The sequence below is a fragment of the Pseudochaenichthys georgianus genome, chromosome 16, assembly GCF_902827115.2.
Source record: "Pseudochaenichthys georgianus chromosome 16, fPseGeo1.2, whole genome shotgun sequence".
In the NCBI taxonomy this organism is placed as follows: Eukaryota; Metazoa; Chordata; class Actinopteri; order Perciformes; family Channichthyidae; genus Pseudochaenichthys; species Pseudochaenichthys georgianus.
This window is the reverse complement of record NC_047518.2, coordinates 33,416,528-33,438,820: the sequence shown is the minus strand read 5'-3', so window position 1 is coordinate 33,438,820 and position 22,293 is coordinate 33,416,528. Positions and strand designations below refer to the sequence as shown.

Here is a 22,293-nt window from a genome sequence, read left to right as displayed (position 1 = left end):
AAAAGTTAGACAATGAACTGGAGAAATGAAAGGGCCAAGATACAAATAGCAGCATCAGTCCAGTACACCGAACAAATACAAAGTTGTTCAGTTTGAAGCATTGTGTCATTTAATTTGCATACAAAGTTCAGAATGTCATGGAATACAAAGAGCTTCACCTGTGTACTTCGATGTTTTGTCGATAAAATAATCACACACTTCTCAAACACCATTAAGAAGAGTAAATTCATGTTGCATTAAGTTACACTGAATTCCTTACATTTATCTTGTTTACGTTGGAAACGCTGGGCTCGAACACTGCGTCTGAGTAGAGCACTGACTCTCCGAATGAATGACCTGTAGCATCAAATTAAAAGACCTGACTGATTCAAATGAACACATTTCATGTTGTATACAAATTAACAGTCTTACAAAGTCTGCATCCTCAGCAGACTACTACATATACCTTATGCTCAGTTATTTCTGGAACATCATAAATTCATCACACACTATTGATGGAGAACCCTATTTGCATACAATACTGATGGAAGTCATGATCTGGTTTCAAGTCTGAATTAGAAAGATATTCTCCGATCGGATCCGGAAGTTTGGCAGATAACTTCCCATTCAAAAGGTAAGCCAGACAGATGATGATCAATGTCCCAACGTTTAAATCAATGTACTACTCTTTAGATTTCTTCTTTTTCGGGGGAAGTTCCTCCTCGTTTGTATCGTCATCTATTGTTGACTTGTCCTTTTTGCACTTTTTTCTTTTCTGCTTCACTCTCGCTTCTTCCTCTTTTACTTCAGCATCCTCAAATAAATCGGCAGCCTTTTGATTTTTAGTGGTTTTAGGAGCGCAGTCCTGCTCTGTATCGTGACCCTCCTCTTCCTCAGCAGCTTCTCTGTGCGGTTTGGAAGACTTCCGCTTCTGCTTCTGCTTCACCTTCACCTCTCGGTCAGAGTGCAGCTCAGCAGCCTCCTCTGGACTCTCGCTCTCTGCTGCAGGTGAAGGTGTTTCATCATTTTGCTCTGCATCCTTTCTCTTTGTTTTATGTTTCCTCTTTGTTGTTTGAGAAAGTTCTGCTTCACCGTTTCCTGCACAGATCACATCCACTTCAGGTGAAACTGTATCCCTTATTTCCTCAGTGGCTCTCTTTTTCTTCTTTTTCTTTTTGTGTTTAACATCTGTTTCAGTACTTTCAGATGCATCATTTGGCTCTTGAACATTCTCAGTGGATTCCTTCTTTTTTCTGTGAGAGCCCTCGACTGCCTCCTCCTGCTTCTCAGCTGACTTGGAGGTCGGTGCAGTCGGTGTAACACAAACAGGTGGAGCACTGACTGGTTGGGTCTTCTTGCCCCACTTAGCCATGAACACGGCCTCCTGCTGCTCTAGTCTGGCCAACTTGGCGCTCATTGTAAAGCCATGTCGTGCTCCTCTGAAAAAACAAAAGAAAATGCTTCAGAGATGAGCTTCATTATAAATATTAAAGGTCCCATGTCATGCTTTTCCGGTTATTACCCGTCTCCGCTTTTTCTGCATGTCAACGGTCTGCAATGTTACAAACCCTCAAAGTACACCCTGTAGCGAGTAAAGCTCTAACACAGAAAAGACCTGCCTGCTGCCCCAGAACGCCTCGTTGGACATTTCTCTTTTTCCATTGTTTTGGGGAAAGTTGACCAACTTGTCACACACACACACACACACACACACACACACACACACACACACACACACACACACACACACACACACACACACACACACACACACACACACACCCACACACACACACACACACACACACACACACACACACACACACACACACACACACACACACACACACACACACACACACACACACACACACACACACACACACACACACACACACACACACACACACACACACACACACACACACACACACACACACACACACACACACACACACACCAGCTGTAACGGTGGTGGACTCATCAGAACAGAGTGGGCGAGCTGACCAATCAGAGCACAGTGGGCTCACAGGGAGGGGGGGCAGGAGCTCCAACAAGCCGTGTAGGACATAGAGTGAATACACATACTATACAGAGATGCTGTATGAGAAACCAATGTGAGTTTGGAACATTGAACAATTTAAATCTATTCTAGTAGACCTCAACAATGGAATTATGATCAGTAGACATGGCCATGACATGGGACCTTTAACTTAAGTATCCTGAAATATTACATAAAACTTGGTTCAGAATATTATGAAGGAACTTACTTGTGTGCTGTGCGTCCTCCACAAGCTTTCATTAGATCAGCATCAGAAAGCCTGTTTTGCAAATGAATAATAACATCAGATAGTTAATAAAACCTGATTGATTGTACAGAAATGACACGAATAACACCTCCAAACTAAATAACAAAAAAGATCTAGGAGATGTAGTCACGTTGACTGTGATAAAGATATTGATAACAAATGATGATAAATGTCATCAAAGGCTGCATCAGACGAAGTTCTTACATCGTGGTGCTGGAGAGATCCAACTTCTGGTCGTCCTCCTCTGAGCTGCTGCTGTCGTCGGAGCCGGAAGGCTTCGGCTTCGGCTTCAGCTCCGGCTGCTCCTGACCCGACAGCAGCGTGGACGACTGAGAGAGAGAAGCACGCAAAAACAAAGAAAGTCAATGTCAGTTCAGACCAGAACCAGTCACATAGGGACGCACCATAAAAGTATAGAAATGTGTCTGTAAATGTCTCATATTTCAGCAGGTTTGAAACAGTAAAGGACTAGTCAGGTGATTTTTTTTTGTCATCAACAAATTCCATGAAAAGATCAAAACTAACAATGGATTCTCTGAAGTATTTCTGTGTAGCTTATTCCCATGTGTCATAGGTGTTGAGTATCAATTACCCATTATTATACAGCCAAGAAAGAACAAAAGTACCTTGACAAAGCATCCATAAAGTTTGTCTCTTGCTAGCGTGGCTTTTCGTGGCTTCTTATTGGAGATCATCCCCAAGTCTTCATCTTCCTCCACGGTCTTCTTCAACTTGGTACCGTTCTGGATAGCACAGAAAACACATTACTTTCTGTCAACGATTAAACCAGCTGAATTAACTAATATACAAGAAATGAGGAAGTAATCAGCTGTTGTAGAAAGTGACTAAAAGGTAGATTAAAGGGTAACTTCTTCTACACCCAGTGGTGCAGCGGGAGGACTGGAAGGTACTCGAACCATCAGCCAAAACTGTCCTGGCCTTATTTGTAATTGTGTCATCAAGGTATCATTACAAAAGCTGACAATTCACTTGAATAAATAAATATACCAAGACTACTTCACTCACTGCTCTTAGGTTAAAATGTCCCTTAACCATGTTCTGCGTACAAGTGATTGTTGATTTTTCAAGATTCAAAGGTTTCATTGTCATATGCACAAAGCTACAGTGTAGAAATGGCAATGAAATGATTCTGACCTGAGCTCCTCCAACAATGCAACATATATAAATAAAATATGATGAATATGTGAAGTAGGACTCACTTGATCAGACTCCACCTGCAGGCTGGCAGAGGCTTTATTGAAGACATGATCCCACCAGTGGAAGGTGAACTCGTCCCCTTCCTTATGACCAACCTGGTAGAAAAGAGCACCGTGTGAGTCTACAACAGGGACCACACCGTTGAAAGTGATGAGAGAAAACCCTGCATAAAACGAAATGTCACTCACCCCTCCTTTGCCACATTTTATTTTGACCTTGATAGCTTCTGATATGCCGTCCTCAGCTCGCCCCAGTCCTTTGCCTGAGCGTGAGAGTGGACTGAATTAGAAATCTCCACCTGTCTGACATATGTCAGAGGTTACGCACAAGAGATCAGAGTATCTTACCCTGTTCCCAGCCATGACGCAGGAGTTGCTTCTCTGCAAACTTCAAGGCACGACTTTTCTCTGGTACAACTCCTGCCATCTGCAGAAAGAAAGGTTTGTTTGAGGAGTTTTGGAAATGTGTTCCTCACAGGACAGTGCTTTACATACTTAAATGATCTTAACAGAGTATAATACATTGCTGAAGATTAAACTACGAAACGGTATATATATATCGATAGATACTTTATTGATTCCAATTTGGGAAATGTTTGCGTTGCAGCAGCATAAAAAATGCAATGTACATAAGAGAAATTAAGACACTTTAATAAATAGTCCAATATATTTCAGAAATATAAATAAAATAGCAATACAAAGTTAAAAAGTTAAATGATACAAAAATTAAAATTGGTGCAACCTAAAGCATCTGCAGCAGTAAAATGCCATAAACACATTGAACCTTGATATTATTCCAACATCATATACTGGATCATTTTATCACAGAATGACTTAAGTTACTTTCACTTATCATACTTGAAGTACCTTTTCCTGATAATAATAACATACTTTTACGTTAGGTAGGTTTTAAATGCAGAACTTTTACTTGTCATGAGGTATTTTTCACTGTGGTTTAAGTATTTTAACTTGAATAGGTTTAGAACCTCATAATGTAATGCACTAAGTGTTTGGGTAGTTAGTTGATTATGCCAACATTATTTACTGTAACTAACCATTCAAATGGAAACACTTCTCTGTATTAACAACACTTTAAGTAAACACTCAAGTCAAAGGTGTATTCGCAATCTTTACTGCCATGTGAATTGCACTCTCATTCAGTAAATAACCGTTAGTTTTGGATAAACTCCATTTAAACAGTAGGTCTGTTTTCTTTGACTTGAGGATAGCATCTAACACAAGCCAACATTCATGTTGCTCGTACTAACAGCCTTTCGTCATCTTGCGTTTCACACACAACGCTAATATGTTAGAAATGAAAACACAACATACCTCTCTTAATGTTGTCTTATTAAAACGATATCATTTAAACTGTAACGAGAACAAACATAGATTTAAATGCGGCAGCTTTAGCCATGAGGGTTCAGCAGAAGGCTGACATGATACCGGAAATACGTCACTATGGCTCCCGCCCTGTTTTCTTCTTCTCGGTGTTAATATGCAGCAGAGACTCATCGAGTGGGAGTTCTGGTCATGGATGGTTCTGGTACACCACGTTTTTCACAAAGAAAAAACGAGATTAAATCCAGAAACAAAGAAAAATGTAAAGCCTTTATATGCTTATGTAAGATATATTATATCGCTACCTTACACTATAGTTAAACCAGTGCTTGAAGAGTTAGTGTTTACATTCTCAGATCTCCATACTCTGATAGTTACTGCTAGTCCTGCATAGGCTATACCTAAATACAAAGAGTCTGCAAAAATAATTAGAATCAAAATATACAAAAGTGCCAAAGTAAAAGTACAAATTTGGCAGAGTGTCCCATTTAAAATATATCAGTAGATGGCAGTGTTTCACACCAGAGTAGTGGTCTGAAAAGCATCCCAGGTGCAAATATGTTACGCTATAGGCTACACATCAACAGCATTCGTTTTTAAGAAAGACTTGTCCAACAAAAAGGTGTACTAACTAAAGGGAGTTTTACTGGTTTATATCTTCATGCAGAAGAACAACTGAGTAAGTGGCTGCACTCCTCTCTGATCACAACATATCTGATGGATACATTATTTAAGAAAGGGCTTGCCCTTTATGAGAGATATCTACAGATATCATATCCAACAGAACACAGGTTCAGGTTATCTGCTTTACAAACAATGAGAGAACAAAAGCCAAATCATTACAACATACATTTTATACATTATCATTCGATCTCAATCCCTTTTTCAAATGAAATGTTACATGGTAATCTTGTTTCTGATGGTCCTTGTTTGAGTGTAATAAAAAGTCTGATTCAAGGTTGTTCACAGAACTTTAAAAAAACATGTTGTGATGAAACCTCAACCTGTGCTCAGCATGGGACTGCTGCAGAGCCCCAATGTGGCCTGCAGGAAACATTACATTTCCCCCTGTTCTTGGTTTCCGTGCAGTGAGGATGTTTGCTCCACCAGGCCTCCATCCATGAGTTGTTTATCTGTGTCACCACTCAGCAGGGGGGGGCTACTGTTCAAGAGAAAGCCCTCCAACTGCTGAGAAGGCTGACAGACAGTTATCAAGAGGAGGTTTTTACACAGCTGTCAATACAAAAAATAATAGTGAGACAGAAAGAGAACTTGGAACAAACATAAAGAAAGACTCATTCCAATTAAGGTACATCCTCATGCTTCAGAGTTTTAGGCAACATCGTACATCCACATTTTAGCAATGCAGCTTGGATAAAAACTCTTTACGTTTCTTACATGACACTGCCCCGTACATAAATCAAGGTTCATACAGTATTGTATAAAAATGAGTCGTCAAAATATTAGACTGACTTGCATAAATTCCTTCCAACGCTTTTAGGATGAACTGAGTTTATCTCCCAACATCAGAGATTTGCTTCAGTTCAGGCACAAGAGCATTTGTGAGGAGGGCCCTCACAAATGCTCTTGTGTCTGAACTGAAGCAAATTTCTGCATCCAAAATTGTGTGGGAAATCTTCTCAGAAGAAATGGAGGCTGGTTTAGCCAGAAGTGTAGGGTTCCACATGCTTTTAATCAAATATGTGTATATTAAACATTATTGTATTTGATCCATAGACTGTATATGATTTGATCATTAGTTTCCTTATTATGAGTCAAAATCACTAACGAAAGCAAAGGACTAACAATATGTGATTGCAGATGTTTTCCACTGGCTTGCCTTCAATGACAATATACATGATAGTAAAGAAGACCAATTCCACATGTATCTATCTATCTATCTATCTATCTATCTATCTATCTATCTATCTATCTATCTATCTATCTATCTATCTATCTATCTATCTATCTATCTATCTATCTATCTATATATCTATCTATCTATCTATCTATCTATCTATCTATCTATCTATCTATCTATCTATCTATCTATCTATCTATCTATCTATCTATAATCAAACATCGAGGTTTGCAGGCCTGCACAGGACAAAAACAAAGAAACAAAGGATGAATCTCCTCATTGAACTGCCTAAATCTGAAAAACCATCCCTCCTCTTTTCTCTCCTCTCCTCCCCTCCTCCCTCAGTCCCCTCGCTGTCACAGTTTTTCCAGCTTCTTTGGCTCCACTTCAGGACCCTCCCCCATTGGATGCAACTGGTCTCCTTCTCTCTCTTTACACTTTTCCAAATGTTTACACCGCTTGAAGATTTTTCTAAGAGTTTGAGCCCTTCAAAACAAACGCCTTTTTCATCTCTATTTCGTATTTGGAAGTTGTTTTTTAACTGCGATATAAGAGAAGCATATCATCCGGGAGTCCTTGGCCGTCAAGGTGAGTACATTTGCTGTCAATTATTCAAAACAAAACGAAACTTACCGGGATGATTTACACGGAGGATTCGGCTATCTATTTGTTGTTACCCATATACTTTTTTAAAGACATGTTATGACGATACGTTCATGGATAATTAGACGCATTTTAAACTCGGTATACTTTCGCCTACTGTGTGGGTGCTGTTATTGGAAATTAGAGGCAAGTCTGTAGCGAAGTCCCCCGAAATTCTAAAATGTACCACCATATCAACTTTAAGAGCAACTCTAGAGTAGTTTATTTTAACCTTTTTAACTGATGTTTTAAATTACTTTGGGCTTTATTTGCTACAATGCGTAAACTTGGCACATTTTGAGCAATCTGGCATTAATATCCTCAAATGGTTCAGGCTCTATAATAGGAAGATACGTCATTTAAAAAAAAGATGGTAGGCCTACCTCGTATATTTAGATATTTGATCCACAGCCTACTGGCAGAATTTGTTGTATAACACAGCATTATGTATATAATAATTATAATACTGTTTTATCAATACTGATCACTTAGACAGCCATGTTGCAGATGTCTGCGATGTAGTCAATGTGAAGTAGCCTACTTTATACAATAGGTAATACTTTTATATTAAAGAAACACCTTTTTTTGCATTTTAAATCATATTTTGCAAAGCTTAACAGTAAATATAATCTGAAAAAATGTTGAAGAGTAGAAGTATGTGTAGCATAAAATGCATACTGTATAGTCAAGTACAACTACCTGAAGATTACAAAAATATACTTTTTCTTTCCAACACTGTTGTGAAAGTGTGTAGATCCCATTTCAATTACTAATTTGATTTAAAGATTGCTCAAAATGGTTTGGTGTTTTCTGTTGCTTTATTGATCATAAGGGACACACTATCAATAACTGTTCAACATTTTTTATCATTAGTCACCTTTAAAAATTGAATTAAACCACTTGCTCAACTGAACTTCTGGCATTGTGTCACAGCTTTATGCACTTGTCGTACTTTTTCTGGCTGACAGAGTTTTTTGGCATCTCTGACTCTGCTTTGTAAACGTCTCCAGCTACTATGATAGTAGCTGGAGAAGTCGTATGATAGTACTATCATACGATTTAGACAATCTCTGCTTCTCTGGCATGTCTCCTCTATCAGTTCCTCACAGAGGAAGTTGCTGGGAGTAGGTTTGCTGTTTCCTCATGACAATCTTCTACTTGTCTGTTGTGTTTTATTTTGATGTTCAGTTTCTATACAATTGTTGGAATAATCTCCTGGTTTGGGTTCTGGTCACAGAGGAGCTATGACTCAAGCCAATGAAACGTGGCGGCGAGATGGCTCCAACCCAAACAACTGCTTGACATCCTGTGTGTGATGGTCTGACTCAACTTTCATGTCCTGTCAGTGGAGTTAATCAGGTGAAGCAGATGGAGATAAAGTGTTTTTTCCCCCTGCTCTCTGCAGAGTTGAAAGGCTCCAGTGGGTTGTTGTTCTTCTCATGCATGTGCCTGGTTGTGTACAAGACTGATATGTTAGGGTCCTCTGAAGAAAGGGGTTATGATTCAATAAAGGTGCTTTCATTAACTGATGGCATCCTCATTTTGACTTAGATCTGTTCAAAAAGCTGTTTTTAGGAAGCAGTAGTGAAACAGTAACAATGTATTTTCCGGGTTGTTCACTATCATGTGTTGATGTTTCGACTTAAACTTCTACAGCCTTAAGTCTCTGTACATTTAGAGCTATACAATGATAAACTGCTCTGCATCGAAGCGTACCGTTTTGGAAACAACCTCCTCACTTCTTTGCCTCAGTGGAGCTGTAAAATCAGCCTGTAAATTCAGCATACTTTTACTTCAACACTTAACGTCTATGACTTATGAATGAAGGCTTTTTGATTAAAGAGACCGTTGCATAACAACTTCTTAAGGAAGGCCAAATATGATGAACTATCAGAGTAAATCACAGCCACCTGCTACTGAACTCACATCTGCTCTGGCAAACAAAAATGGCCAGGAAGTCTCTCTGACTTCAGACTTTCCTTTGTCCTTCTTCAAGAACTCCTAAATGTACCATGCCATTTTTAAATGTGTGTTTACTCAGATATATTGGTTTCATTAGTTGATTTCAGCATGTCACAAGTAACACACAACTGTGCCTCCCTGAAACCATCTGTTTTCTTTAGTGTTTGAGATACTCAATAGACAGAAATGTCATCTCCCTCTTAAAAGTGTCTGTCCTCCTCCAGGCTGTTTCAGCTATCATTGGTAAAAGAGTGGTGATGACCCATTTTCTTTTGGTCTGTTTGAACCACTAACCCGTCTCCAGTCTGACAGCTGGAGATCTGGATCACTTACCTTCTGTTTGTCCAGGAGAGGTCTCGAGTTATTGGATATGTTTTTGTTGGTGATGACACTGGACAGAGACACGAAGAGATGAGGTAGAAATAAAAAGAAAGTAGAACTGATGTAGAGGCATTAGTGTTAATTTGATCCCCCAGTGTGTGGACGTATTTCAAATGTATTGTGACACCACACAGGGCACACACACCGTCTCTGCATGTTGTCTTTTGAAGGCCACATTTTTTACTTGACAAGTTTATACACGATGGCCACACACCATTTGTGTGTTACTTAAGTGTGATAACAGTGTTGTGTTGTCCTTTGAAGCACAGACTCTGTGCTATAGAATTACCGTGTACTTTAAACTGTTGCAGAGCTCTGCTTGAAAGAGAGGCTTGGTTGGTCCATCCCTTTGGTCCTCAGTGAAATATCTCAATATATAAATGTAATGGACGGCCATGAGTCGTTGTAAAGACATTCATGGCTCCCAGAGGAGGAGTCCTACCAGCTTTGGTGATCCTCTGACTTTTCCTGCAGAGCCACCGGCAAGTTTTCGCTAATACAATGTTAAATCTCAACTTTTACAATAGAGTTTGACATTCATGGTTCCCAAAAGATAAAACTTAATGACACTCATGAATAATGTGACTTTTTCTCTCCACCGCTTTGAGGTTGACATCTTTAGGTTTTGAAGTGAAATGATGGACAACAATAGGATAGCTTGCCATTGAAATTGCAACACACAATCATATAACTCCAAGGACGAATTGTAAACCTTTCAACAACTGCCATCATCAAGAAAAATATCAGAATATATCCAATTTAAAACATTGGTATCAACCACAGCTGTTTTTAACACATCACAACTTATTCTAAATTGCCACCTTGGCTCGCTGACGAACTTGGCAACCACTGACACTCTGGCTGTATTTAGCCGCTTGCTGAGATTAAAGCAGGTGGATAGCAGTAGCCTATAGCGTATGATATGGATCTTTAGTAAGGCAAGGCAAGGCAAGGCAATTTTATTTATATAGCACTTTTCAGCACGTGGCGATTCAAAGTGCTTTACAGATTAAAAGCAAAAGACATTTAAGAACAAATACAGCACAAATACATTATTTAAAAGGCATTTAAAAACAGGCATAAACAGGAATGGATGAAACTGTTTTGTTTGTTTGTAGCCTTTATTTAACCAGGTGAAAGCCCCTTGAGATCAAAAGATCTCTTTTTCAAGGGTGACCTGCAGGACATTAGTTACACATGTAACATAAAAACAACAGAACAACAATAAGGATGACATACAACATAATGTACAGGGTACAGTTTACAAACTCTATTTACAGTGACAGGTACCATGAGTATCAAACAGCATGTCACCCAGCCGAGTTTAAAATGATGCAGGGGAACCAAAGTGCTCAGTTTTAAACAGGTTTGCAGACTGTTCCAAGTTAGTGGAGCTGCACAACTAAAAGCCTTCTTCCCTAAGACAGTCCTAGCACTTGGCACATTTAATAAAACAACATCATGAGATCTCAGGCAATACGTACTTTCAATTCGTCGAGAGACCAGAGAGCAGATATAAAAAGGTAGTTTACCCAACATGGCTTTATAGATGAAGCTGTTAGATGCAGAGACGGCCATACAAGTCATTGTCTGAAGGCACCTGTAGTCTTGTTTGCTTTTTGTTTGTTTTGATGGCTATATTTTTGTAATTATTGTCAGGTTTCTCTGTTACCATAAATCATGTCGGTGGAACTCGTTTTGCTTATGTTGTGGGTTGCTTTTTTACACTGCTACACTGACTTTATTTATGTGCAGCATGTTGCATGTCACTGGGAATTATGTTAAAACACCACCCACATGTTTATACATCAGTAACCAAGCTTTCCTTATGAAAATGAGATGTAAAAAATGACCTTTTTCTACACGGCACGTTTCAATTTGTTATGCTTAAAGTCGTGATGAAAAAGACAAAGGGCACAGGGACTTCAAAAGAAGGTGACATGGGTTGAATATTCCTACCACGGGCTTATATAAGCCTTTCAACCCCATGTGCTCTGCAGCCGTGCAAGTAATTTGGAGCACATTGGACTGCAGCCCTCCAGCTCGGGGGATTTGGGTCGCTCACTCTGCTCTGGCCGTGGAACATGTTCAGTTTCATTGGGCTCTGGCTCAAATAACGAAGCATAAAAAACTGAGGTCGGGGGGTTTGGGGCTGGAACAGAAGGAGGAGCCTACAGTGGCTTGGTGAAGTGACCACAGACTACTTGTACTGTGGTGAGGGTCTTTCCTGAAGTTGCTTATTTTGGTGGTTGGTAGGTGGCGTTTGGGGAAGGTGGGTGGAGCAGAAGTGGAGACATTGTTCATTAAGATTTCAGGGGCTTCGACTGGTGTCTATGTCTCACTGCGGTGTCTATGCAGGATGACTGGAACCAAGTGAAACCTGAGACGTAGAATTAGAGGAAATACAGATCCAGATGCAAGCTCCAAAGGGCTCCTTAGTTGTTGTTTTCATCTCTGTGATTAAAATGGTTTTAATTTGGTTTTAATATTTTCCCAAGCCAAATTGGTTGTGCAGAAGGAGCGCTGAATGTTTATTTAATCAGTTATGTAATGAAATATCATGAGTTTACCAGTCAAGATGTGAGCTGCATGTGAAGAACAAATGGCCTTTGTGTCATGTTTGGCAACAGGCACGCATGGACTGCTAGAACTCTTGATGTTTTTCTTGAGCTCATACCCAGATCCACTCCACCAGCTGCATTAAGCTATGACTCCCGGAGTCGTCCATCTTGCATTTTATGAGAGGAGAGGACTATTTTCTTTTTTTAATTCTTTTTTCCAGGCACTTTTGAAAGACAAACCTCGGCTCAGGAAAGGCATGATGACAGATTTTGACAATTTCTCAAATTACTCAAAACAACACAAGCTTGGAAAAAAGGGATTGGGAAGCCAGAAAGCTTTTTTCTGTTGGAAAAAGTATGAGCAGTAGAGCCGGTGTGGGGCATCGTTCAAGGACTTTTCCTCTTAGGCGCCGGATTTATCCTCTCTTCTGTTTACATGTCAGAGGAAGAAACTGTTGAAATGCAGACCTGGATGTACATGCAAGATGTTTCCTATCGGCTTCCTATTGTTTGTCCTAGTTCTCATTCCCCTGGTGCCACGTGGTGTAAAGATGATTGAAGACAGAGCATGGACCTGAGGGACTGTGGGGACAGCTGATTGTGTTAAAAACTGAAAGGATTTACCCTGAAGAGATACAACTTTAGTTGCAAACAGATGAAAATGAACCAGGGAGTTGTAGTCAATTAAACACTAATGAGAAAAGCATGCTGTCTTAAAATATATGAATAAAGTGGTGACAAGATAATCTGTGATAACTTGCTCATGCAACGCGTAAATACAAAAAATTGCTTAATTGCTAATTAACTGTCAGTTACTTTAAAATAATTTCTAGCCCTTTTTTAGACGCTGGAAGAAGCCTCACTAAAACAATACATGTCCATGACTCACAGAAGACCTGCTGTGTGTCCCGCTCCTTTTGTTTACCTCCGGGAATCCAGAAAAAGAAAAGTGTTAACAGTTTCCCCTTCACTTGGTTTCCTTGAGTTGGAAATGTATTCCCAAACAAGATGGCAGGCCCCTGGACGCTCTGCCTCCTACAGTGTGGCCCAGGATGTCCTGTGGTGGCTCCTTTCTGGCTCTTGTCTCCTCTATGTTCCCCGGCTTCCTGTTGTGTTGGCCAGACATGCAGGTGTCATACCAAAAAGCCCCCAGAGACTAATAAGTTGCACAATACAGATGACCATGCCAGTGCTTTCAATTAACTTGAGCACATTCTGCAGGGCCTACTTTCATCTTTGTTAGCCACGAGGTGCTCCAATGAAGAGAACTAATGGCCCCACCTGTGGGGTTTGAAACAGTCAAGTGTCACTGCTTGGAAAAGCATGGGGGATAAGACTAAGTACAGGAACATCTCGGTGGGGTTCACCTTCAGGGTAACACACGTGGCTGCAGCGTTTGAGTGAAGAAAATAAGGCTTTAACTTCCAGATGCTTTCTGGACGAGGCCCATCTGTAGAGAAGGAGGGGGAAGGAGCTTTTTTTGGGTCAAAAAAAGAAAAGCAAAGGCTCTAAAATGATCGCTTTAATAAGCTGCAGGTTTCCACTGGAGGTGTCCTCCAGAAAGGCAGCACACCATATGCCTGAGGAAGGCCTGTAAATCAATGGGGTTTAACTTTTAGGAATTTACTGGCCCAGACTGGACTTCCTGGAAATAGAGATGGAGAAGGAAAGCCAATAGAGATAATAACTGATAACGTTAGCTGTTGAACTCTAGCTGCTTCTTGTGTTCATGTTTTGCCAAGCCTTTCCTGGACATCTACCTCAGTTACAGATGTTTGACCACATGGCATTAATTGTCAATGCACATCTGTCTCAGTGGGCAGCTCCTACTCTCCTTGCATGATGGCTGTAGCACCCTAAAGGCAGCAACACTTCTTCAGTCTTTGGTTAATCACTAAATATGTTACCTTGTAGAAGAAATGGACTATCCATTTATCCTGAAAACAAGGGGCAGAAAAACATCATCAACAACAACAGATGAAATGGCCACACCAGCTCCAAATGGTTCCCAGCTCGCAGCTTGGAGCAGCTGCAAAGAGAGAGAGAAAAAAGCTGCCATCGAGTCACATTAGAAGTGTTGTCTTAATCGAAACCAGATGCGGCGTGGTTAAAGCCTTTTACTGTACATTGCCCTTTCTTTCATACAACCATGACTCAAAGACTCACATTAAAGCTGATGGGAAAGATATCCGCAGTATAAAATATGTCGCTCGAAGACATTGTGTCTCAGTAGAGGATAATGCTTCCCGTAATATTATTCAGACGCCGCAGACATTAAGAGGGATCAACATAATCTTCTCAGTCGCCATAGACCCCCCACTTAGCTCATATGTTACAAAACATTTACCAACACAACTGTTTTGGGCCACAATTCAGAACGTTTATAATTGGGTTTTGTAGACAACTTCAGCTTCTGTGCTCGTGGTGGGTTTTCCCCCAAAGCAGATGGGCTTTGATTTCACACCTCTCCAACTGAGTTTGGATAGCAGCCCCCCCCCACCACCAAGGTCAAAACCGCAAGAGTAAGCAATCTGCACGGTATTCATCCAAAAAACAAAGGTCATAATGGAAAGAAAAAGCAGTGTGTTGAGGTACAGGGAACAGGCAGGGTCTCTGTGTGCACATCTGTGTTTATGTTGATGTGCGATACAGAGTTTTGTGATGACTTGGCAGTTTTGGCTGCATGCAGTGGTTCAGTGTTTCTCTTTGGTGACTGCTGTCTGATCGTCTGTTTCCCCTCAGAACTACAAGTCAAACAAGAGATTGGAGAAGTGCACGCCGGTGACCGACCTGTGTGTGAAAGCTGTGAAAGAGATTCAGATTGTTTTTGAATTTGTCACCAGACTTTAAGTACATCCAGATGTGCACAATGCATATGACACCCTCGAGCCGTTAATGTATACGAGTCCTTGCACCAGGCAGTCAATTTGTAATCATAGTGTGACTAAACGATTTTTCGCTTTTCAGTGATGGATTTGAAGGAGGGGTCTGGTGTTTTTGTTTATCTTTTCTTGTTGTCAACAAATATGAAAACCACAAAACCAACAATGTGTTTGTCTGTATCTAAATACTGTCTGAGATACCCTGCTCTGTCTGCTCCCTCAGTTTCAAAACATATATCTTTTTAAAAAAAAAAAGAAAACCTTTGAAAAGATCCAGTTATTTTGCTGAGCAGATGGACATTTCAGTTTCTAACACATGTAACTGAAATGGAGGTCAATTCACATTTCAGTGGGACAGTTTTATCTGCTGATAATTTGTTATGCTAAAATGTTAACAGCTGTTAGCAGCGTATGTGGGATTGACTCTAAAACTGTTCTACTACGTTTTATACATTTTAAACCAGGTCAATTTAATACTTCAATAATAATACCAACTTTATTGTATAGAACCTTTCATGAAAGGATGCAGCCCAAAGTGATTAACAACACAAGATGAGACGCAGAGAAAACAACAATGACATTTAAATAAGTTAAAACAAGTTATACAAACAAAGCAGAAAGAGTTTGATCACAATACAATAAAACATGAACAATAATATCAGTAAAATTGGTCCAAATTAAAAGCCAAATTAAAAAGATAGGACTTTAATGTGTTTTTGAAATGTGCAGAAAGTTACAGCGACTAATCAGTTTAGCTAAACTATAAAGCACGGAGGTTTCTACAGGTTGGGGTACATGGGGAGAAAATAAACTGCCAATGCAGTGTCAACATATGCTATATGTATTTGGACTCAAACAGTCTATGTGACCAAGATCAATAAAGACTGCAAATAAAGTGGCATTGCAACCAAATCAATTGTCAGTTGGTGGCTTAAAATAATTAACAACTTGTTTGCCTGGTAACATCCGAGGCCAGACGCCCGGTAATTTTCAAAGTTGAAAAGGTCACTGTGACCATGACCATTTCACACAAATGAAAATTATCTTTGGGCGGCATTTAACTTTTTTTGGCAAAGACATTCAACCCTGAGGAGACAATTCTAGTTTCTCCAAACAAAGAGTTACTTATTTCATAGACACTGACACGATTGTTGCAGGAGTTCAGTGGAGGTTCTTTCTGTTTTCTTAAGCTCCTCTGAAGATGTGAACGCTCTTGACCTCGTGGCCTGTTCTGTTTATGTTGAGGGAACTGTATGTTCTAATAAATATGGACAAAAGAGTTTTAGCCTCTGCATAGTTGTATCATGGAAAGATCAGCTGAAGACACAGAGCATAACGTTTATTAATATTCTTTCTTATAAAGCAGCGTTTCCCACAACTTCCTGACCCCGACGGAGGACGACAGAAATACTTTGTTTTGAGTAGTCGGCGAAGAAAAACAAATGATTTACCAAAGAGATTTGCTCGTCATGGTGGGAAAGTGAACATGATCATGATGCTCTGATGTGTTAAAAGGATAACGACCGAAACACCACAGGGGTCAAAAGTGTAATTAAGAATTACTGTTCATTTTAAGAAATGCTGCAGCAGATTTTAGATTATTTAAACCGATTTCATTTGACTAATTAGATTTTAGTTTTAATTTAGTGCAAAGATAAAGATGCATTTCTTGCCATTTAATTTGTGTTTTATATTTGTAAAGATTCAACGCCCCCATTATTAGCAAACCAATAACAAAACTGAATGAAATGCGAGTGCAAACTGCAAATATTGTTTTGTAAATCCTCCAGAACACTTTACTTATTATTAGGATAGATTAAAGTGAGTTCTGCAATGACTAATTAGTTCATTGATTTGAGGTTTGTTCAATACCATAACTATTAACACATTTTGAGATAAGGAAATAATACAATATCATAGTACTGTTTCAGAGTACAAGCACCATCACCTTATTCAAAACATGACATTAATATGTGGAGAATGACTCGACTCACACGTTAATAGCCAGAGAGTGGAGAGCTTCCTGGATGGCAGCAGAGAGTGAGTTGGAGAGTGAAGCACAGGAAGAGATGAGGAGGAAGTGTGCGTCTGAATCAACAACTGGTTGCTGAAACACGCTGAAACAATGGCCCACAGGACATTCCCACTGATCAATCGAGCGTCACTGCCATTAAAAATATCCTGCTTCCACAAATCACGCGGCAGAGACATTTACAAGTAATTAGAATATGATTCAGGGACGTTTGAAATGATTGTGCTCTTCTGTCTTCAATGTGTTTTTCATTCTGGGAAACATGCAGTCTTGGCTCTTATTGAAGGCCACTTTGGCTCTAGGGATAGTAAGGGCCATTAACAGACCACTTGAAGTTCAGACTACAAATATCTAAAGAATGATAAGATTGATTGCAATAAAATGTTGAAGAAAGTCATACCAAGAAGATTAATCTTAATGACTTTGAGGGTCTCCTGGCTTTTCACTTAGTGCCACCAGCTGGTCACATTTTTCACTTAACCTGTGAAATCTCTAAACATCTGCTTTGGCGGATTTGCACAACCATTTTTTTTTTTTTAGACATTCTCGGTTTACAGACGATGTTGCCGGATCCTTTTGGATATATACAATACAAATAATTTTTTACTGAATTCAGTACAGGCACTTTTGAGTCACTTTTGACATTCTCCTCATCCTAAAATGTGTAATTGTCACAACCTTAAGGAAAATCCAAATGCATCACTGGAGAATTGGTAATAAACTTTATTGGAGATTCCACTGGATCTGAGGAATACCAACCGAGCAGTTTAGCGCACCGGAGGACAGTGGGCAGAAGGTGAGTCAGGGACAGGCAGGGAGTCAGGGAGTAAGCGAGGCGGTCAGCGTGGATACAGGCAGGGTCGGATAACAGGCCAGACAGGATAGTCGAGGGACAGGCAGGATCAGGGAACAGGCAGAGCAGGCAGGTCGGGGACAGGCGGGGTGGGAACCGGGCAATCTGGTATCAAACGCGGGAAAGACAAGCATGAGGCAAAGTACAATCTGGCAAAGAGTGTGTGTAAGGTGCGGGTTTAAATACTGGCAGAAGCTAATGGGTGCAGAAGAGAAAGAGAGCGAGCTAACGAGTGGGTGTGGAAAACAGGTGAGACAGGTGAATGGAAAACTACTGGTGAATGATGGAGCAGACTGTGACAGTAATACCTTTATCACAACAATCCTGTAAAACAACTTGACTCTGTTGTCAGGTGCAAATAGTATTAGCTGTTGTTATAAACTGGATGTATTATTATTATTATTTTAGACGCTTCAATCTGTCTTTCACCTGTGCCTTCATTATGTAACAGTTTCTGTATTTTTGTACAACTTGTTTGTCATCAAGGGTACAAGGAGGAATCTGCTAGACTTGAACATAAGCTTAGTATGACGAGTAAATAAGTAGAAAAAAATTACGAAAATGCCAATTCCTCACTGTTACATGACTGAATCTGGCTCATTTTAGGTTCCACTATTAAAAAAGTTTGACTTTTTGACTTTTGTTGTGTGTCCTATCACAAGGTCACAAGGACCATTGTGCCGCGAGCTAATTTGCTGCTAATTACAGTATAATTGACATTCAAAAGTTTGCATGTTATCCTTCTGCTATATGACAAAGCCACACTGTGGACGCAGATGTTTCACGTGACGGACTTACATACATTTGAGTTTAGAAACACCACTTACATTTTTTACGAGCTGTGGCCGTCTAATGTTGTGGACTGAGAGGTTTTTCGCCTTGGTCCTCACTGTGAGAGTTTACAATGCAAAGCTATGTTTTCTGGTCACGGTTTGTGGAAAAGGCTGTTTCTTTTACAAGGACTCTGTGTCTCTGCGCCAGTGTGATCCACAGAGCATTACAGCACATATAATTACAGCTCTGTATGGTCATGTCCCTCTGAAACCTCAGCCAGGGCCTCCATTTTGGATTTTCCACCATTTTCGCTCACTAAGGTTTAGAAAAATCACTTGTTTGAAGAGACCAGACACGATCTCAATCCAAGCTGTTTCAGTCTGTGTTTTTGTTTATTCTGCTCTGTAGAGGTGAACGCTTGTGTTTATTACAGTGTCTCTGTGTTTGAGTTTGTTTTCGAGGATCCTCTGCTCTCTCTGACCATTGAAGCCACAGCCATCTGCCTGTGGTTTCGGTCGGGAGTGTGGAGGAGTGAGCAGCACTTTGCACTGTGGGTCTGTAGGAGAGCGCACGAGCCTCAAACGTGTCAGAGCAATTCAACGGGGAGAGCAAAGGCCGCCAACTGGCAAGAAGCCTAGCGGATTTCGATGAAAACCACATCAGATCACACACATCTGCAGAAAGACAACATTTCGTGAGTGAAGAAAACAAGGATTATTTATTTGCTTTCTCATCAATGCCACCAAAAACTGTTTAATTTAAGTCCCTCTGCAGTTTAACTGTTGAATCATGTTAAAAAGCACTTTTATGCTTATTCTCAGGTTTCATATTTTGTGCCTCTACTGTGACATGTTTACATGCTTTCATCTTCAAAAAGGTCTTTATGTTCTCTTACTGCCTGTTAGTGTTGCACGGTGTACCGATACTTGAAAGGTACCGCGATACCCTGCCGTTAAAAACGGTACGATTCCTCCGTTTCATTAGTATCGGTACTTTAAGAATGACGGGGAAAAGTACTCCTGTGAAAAAGCGCCGTTTTAATAAGAGCCGTGTGTGTTCAGCGCTCTGCTTCCACTCCCTGCACTGCAGCTGTGCCTGCAGTCCCGCTCCTCTCAAGCACGTTCTAAGTCCCTCCCCTCTCTCTCGTGCATGCGGCCACGCGCTAGCTGCCAGAGCATGTGAGAAAACAAGAAGCATGGCCGCTGCGCCTCGGCTTGTTGACAAAAAAGACGCCAGAAGTCTGTGAACGGGCCGTTCAGGTGTTCAGAGCAGAGCTCCCTGTCGGAGCGGCAGAGGGTGATGTGCACTGAAAAGTTTTTCTGTCGCAATATTATCGTTGAGCAAACTTAACTAGCATCACTATCTGCTAACGTTAGCTTTAGCCTTCGTTTTCTATTAGTTTTTTTCATAGGCTATAAACGGAGGTGGTATAAGTATATATCTTGTACTTGAGTAAAAGTAGAAGTACCCAGGTCTTGTACTTGAGTTAAAGTAGAAGTACCAGAATGTAGGAACAATCCTGCAATCAAAATGTTCCTCAAATAAAAGTACAAAAGTATTATCATCAAAATATAGTTAAAGTAGCGACAGTAAAAGTAGAAGTACTCAGGTCTTGTACTAGAAGCACCAGAGTGTAGGAATACTCTGTTACAGTAAAAGTACTGCATTCAAAATGTTCCTCAAGTAAAAGTATTAAAGTAGCGACAGTAAAAGTAGTCATTGTGCAGATTGGTCCATTTCAGAATAATATATATGATATGTTTTATAATGATTGATCATGAAAGTGTTCTCAAAGCTGGTAAAGGTGCAGCTAGTTTGAAGTACTTTGTAGACTGCAGGGTAGCTGGTGGATTTACTCCAGGTGGAACTAAAGTCTGATTCAACACTTGGTTAGATTTCACATCATTCATCCACATCTGTGAAGTAACTAAAGGGATTAATACATGCAGTGGAGTACAAGTACACCATGTACCTCTGAACTGTAGTGGATTAGAAGTACAACGTAGCAAAAGAAACATTGAAATACTTAAATAAAGTACAAGTATCTCAAAATTGTACCCAAGTAGTACTTGAGTTTATGAACTTAGTTACTTTACACCAGTGGCTATAAAGATAGAAAGACTCAGCCTTGCACAGAGGCATGAAAATACATTTTCAAAATGCTCAACAGTGCTGCCAAAATGTTAAACTCACTGCTACACAATTAAAATAAATGCTTTTATATATATTTATATTAGATGTGACACTTTGGCGTTTATGTTCTTAGTAACACTGCTGCTTTAGTTGTTCTGACTGCTAAAATCATCTGTTATTCCTAATTTTAAAGCCGATATTCCGTGTTTCCCTTTTTTTAAGAAAAGTATCGAAAAAGAATCGGAATCGCAATTCTTGACTTGGTATCGAAACCAAAATGTTGGTATCGTGACAACACTACTGCCTGTACTGCAGAACCTCTTTTCAGTGTGGTAGAGAAACGTTGGGAGGGATTTATGGGATTGAACCCTTTGCAGAACATTTACAAGCACAAACACCTACATTACAGTCAAGGGAAAACCGCCCAAAAGCATAATAGTGCTCATTAAAATATGTGTCATATCATATGCAGTGAAATTATCTCTAGAGTAGAGAAAGATCTTAAAGTAATTGTTAAGTCACAAACGTGCAAAAGATCCACAAGCGGACCCTCAGGAGGGTGTACTAGCCCCCTACTCTACTTTGCGTTCCATAACAAAGTCTTTAAGTGTTACCTGAACACCCCGTGTTACCAAAACACTATTTTTCACCCGTCGGTGATGTGATACTTGTTATACTGGATTTGTGAAACTAAAAAAGTGTTTTCAAGCCAAAACGTATTTCAGTATTACGCAACAGAAACTTTTTTGTCAGTTCAAGTTCTATCAATGTTTTTGCAGTTCCTACTCGGTGCAGATAGGAGTCGATGTAAACCCCGCTCTGACCTCAGCTCGACTCATGTTGATGTTCTCATGCTCTCCAAAACAACTGCGTTACCATGGTGACCTTATCACCAAAACCACTGCCATCCACAGACTCTGCTCTCCATCACCGTGGGGACAGATGATGTCACATGAGCTCCAGAGAATCCAGCACTGTCCAACATAAACACGCGCACACACACACACACACACACACACACACACACACACACACACACACACACACACACACACACACACACACACACACATACACACACACACACACACACACACACACACACACACACACACACACACACACACACACACACACACACACACACACACACACACACACACACACACACACACACACACACAATCTTATCTTGCACATTCTTAGATGCCATCCTCTTAAATCTGCTCCTGTCTTTTAATTGTTAAGTTACATTTTTGGTCTCCTACCTTGAGGCCTCTTGATATTTTGATGGCCATGTTTTTGGCTTGTGTACATTTTTGATATTCAGTAGATTGCATGTTTTGTTTTTGTATTGGCTGCTGCA

At 40.2% G+C, this 22,293-nt stretch overlaps 2 protein-coding genes across 2 annotated transcripts in view; one reads left to right on the top strand and one right to left on the bottom strand.

Annotated features, from left to right (window-relative positions):
* Nucleotides 1–83: 83 nt before the first annotated feature.
* On the bottom strand, nucleotides 84–4,982 carry gpatch4 (G patch domain containing 4). Its single transcript, XM_034102995.2, has 8 exons — nucleotides 4,838–4,982; nucleotides 3,854–3,932; nucleotides 3,695–3,768; nucleotides 3,509–3,601; nucleotides 2,915–3,031; nucleotides 2,493–2,617; nucleotides 2,250–2,300; nucleotides 84–1,418 (listed from the first exon to the last, which is right to left on the bottom strand). The coding sequence occupies exons 2-8, from the start codon at nucleotides 3,930–3,932 to the stop codon at nucleotides 662–664; spliced, it is 1,296 nt and encodes a 431-aa protein (XP_033958886.1). The 5' UTR covers nucleotides 4,838–4,982; the 3' UTR covers nucleotides 84–661.
* Nucleotides 4,983–7,098: 2,116 nt separating this feature from the next.
* Nucleotides 7,099–22,293, top strand: part of pear1 (platelet endothelial aggregation receptor 1) — a 46,820-nt gene continuing 31,625 nt past the window's right edge. The window contains exon 1 of the mRNA XM_034101523.2: nucleotides 7,099–7,295. The gene's annotated coding sequence lies outside the window, so the exon portion shown is untranslated. The remainder of the gene's footprint in view (nucleotides 7,296–22,293) is intronic.

Coding starts and splice junctions, on each gene's coding strand:
- gpatch4 (XM_034102995.2), bottom strand. CDS start 3,932: ATGGCAGGAGTTGTACCAGAGAAAAGTCGTGCCTTGAAGTTTGCAGAG. Junction 3,602..3,694: donor TAAAATGTGGCAAAGGAGGG/GTGAGTGACATT, acceptor CTTTTCTACCAG/GTTGGTCATAAGGAAGGGGA. Junction 1,419..2,249: donor GGAGGACGCACAGCACACAA/GTAAGTTCCTTC, acceptor TTGTTTTTTCAG/AGGAGCACGACATGGCTTTA.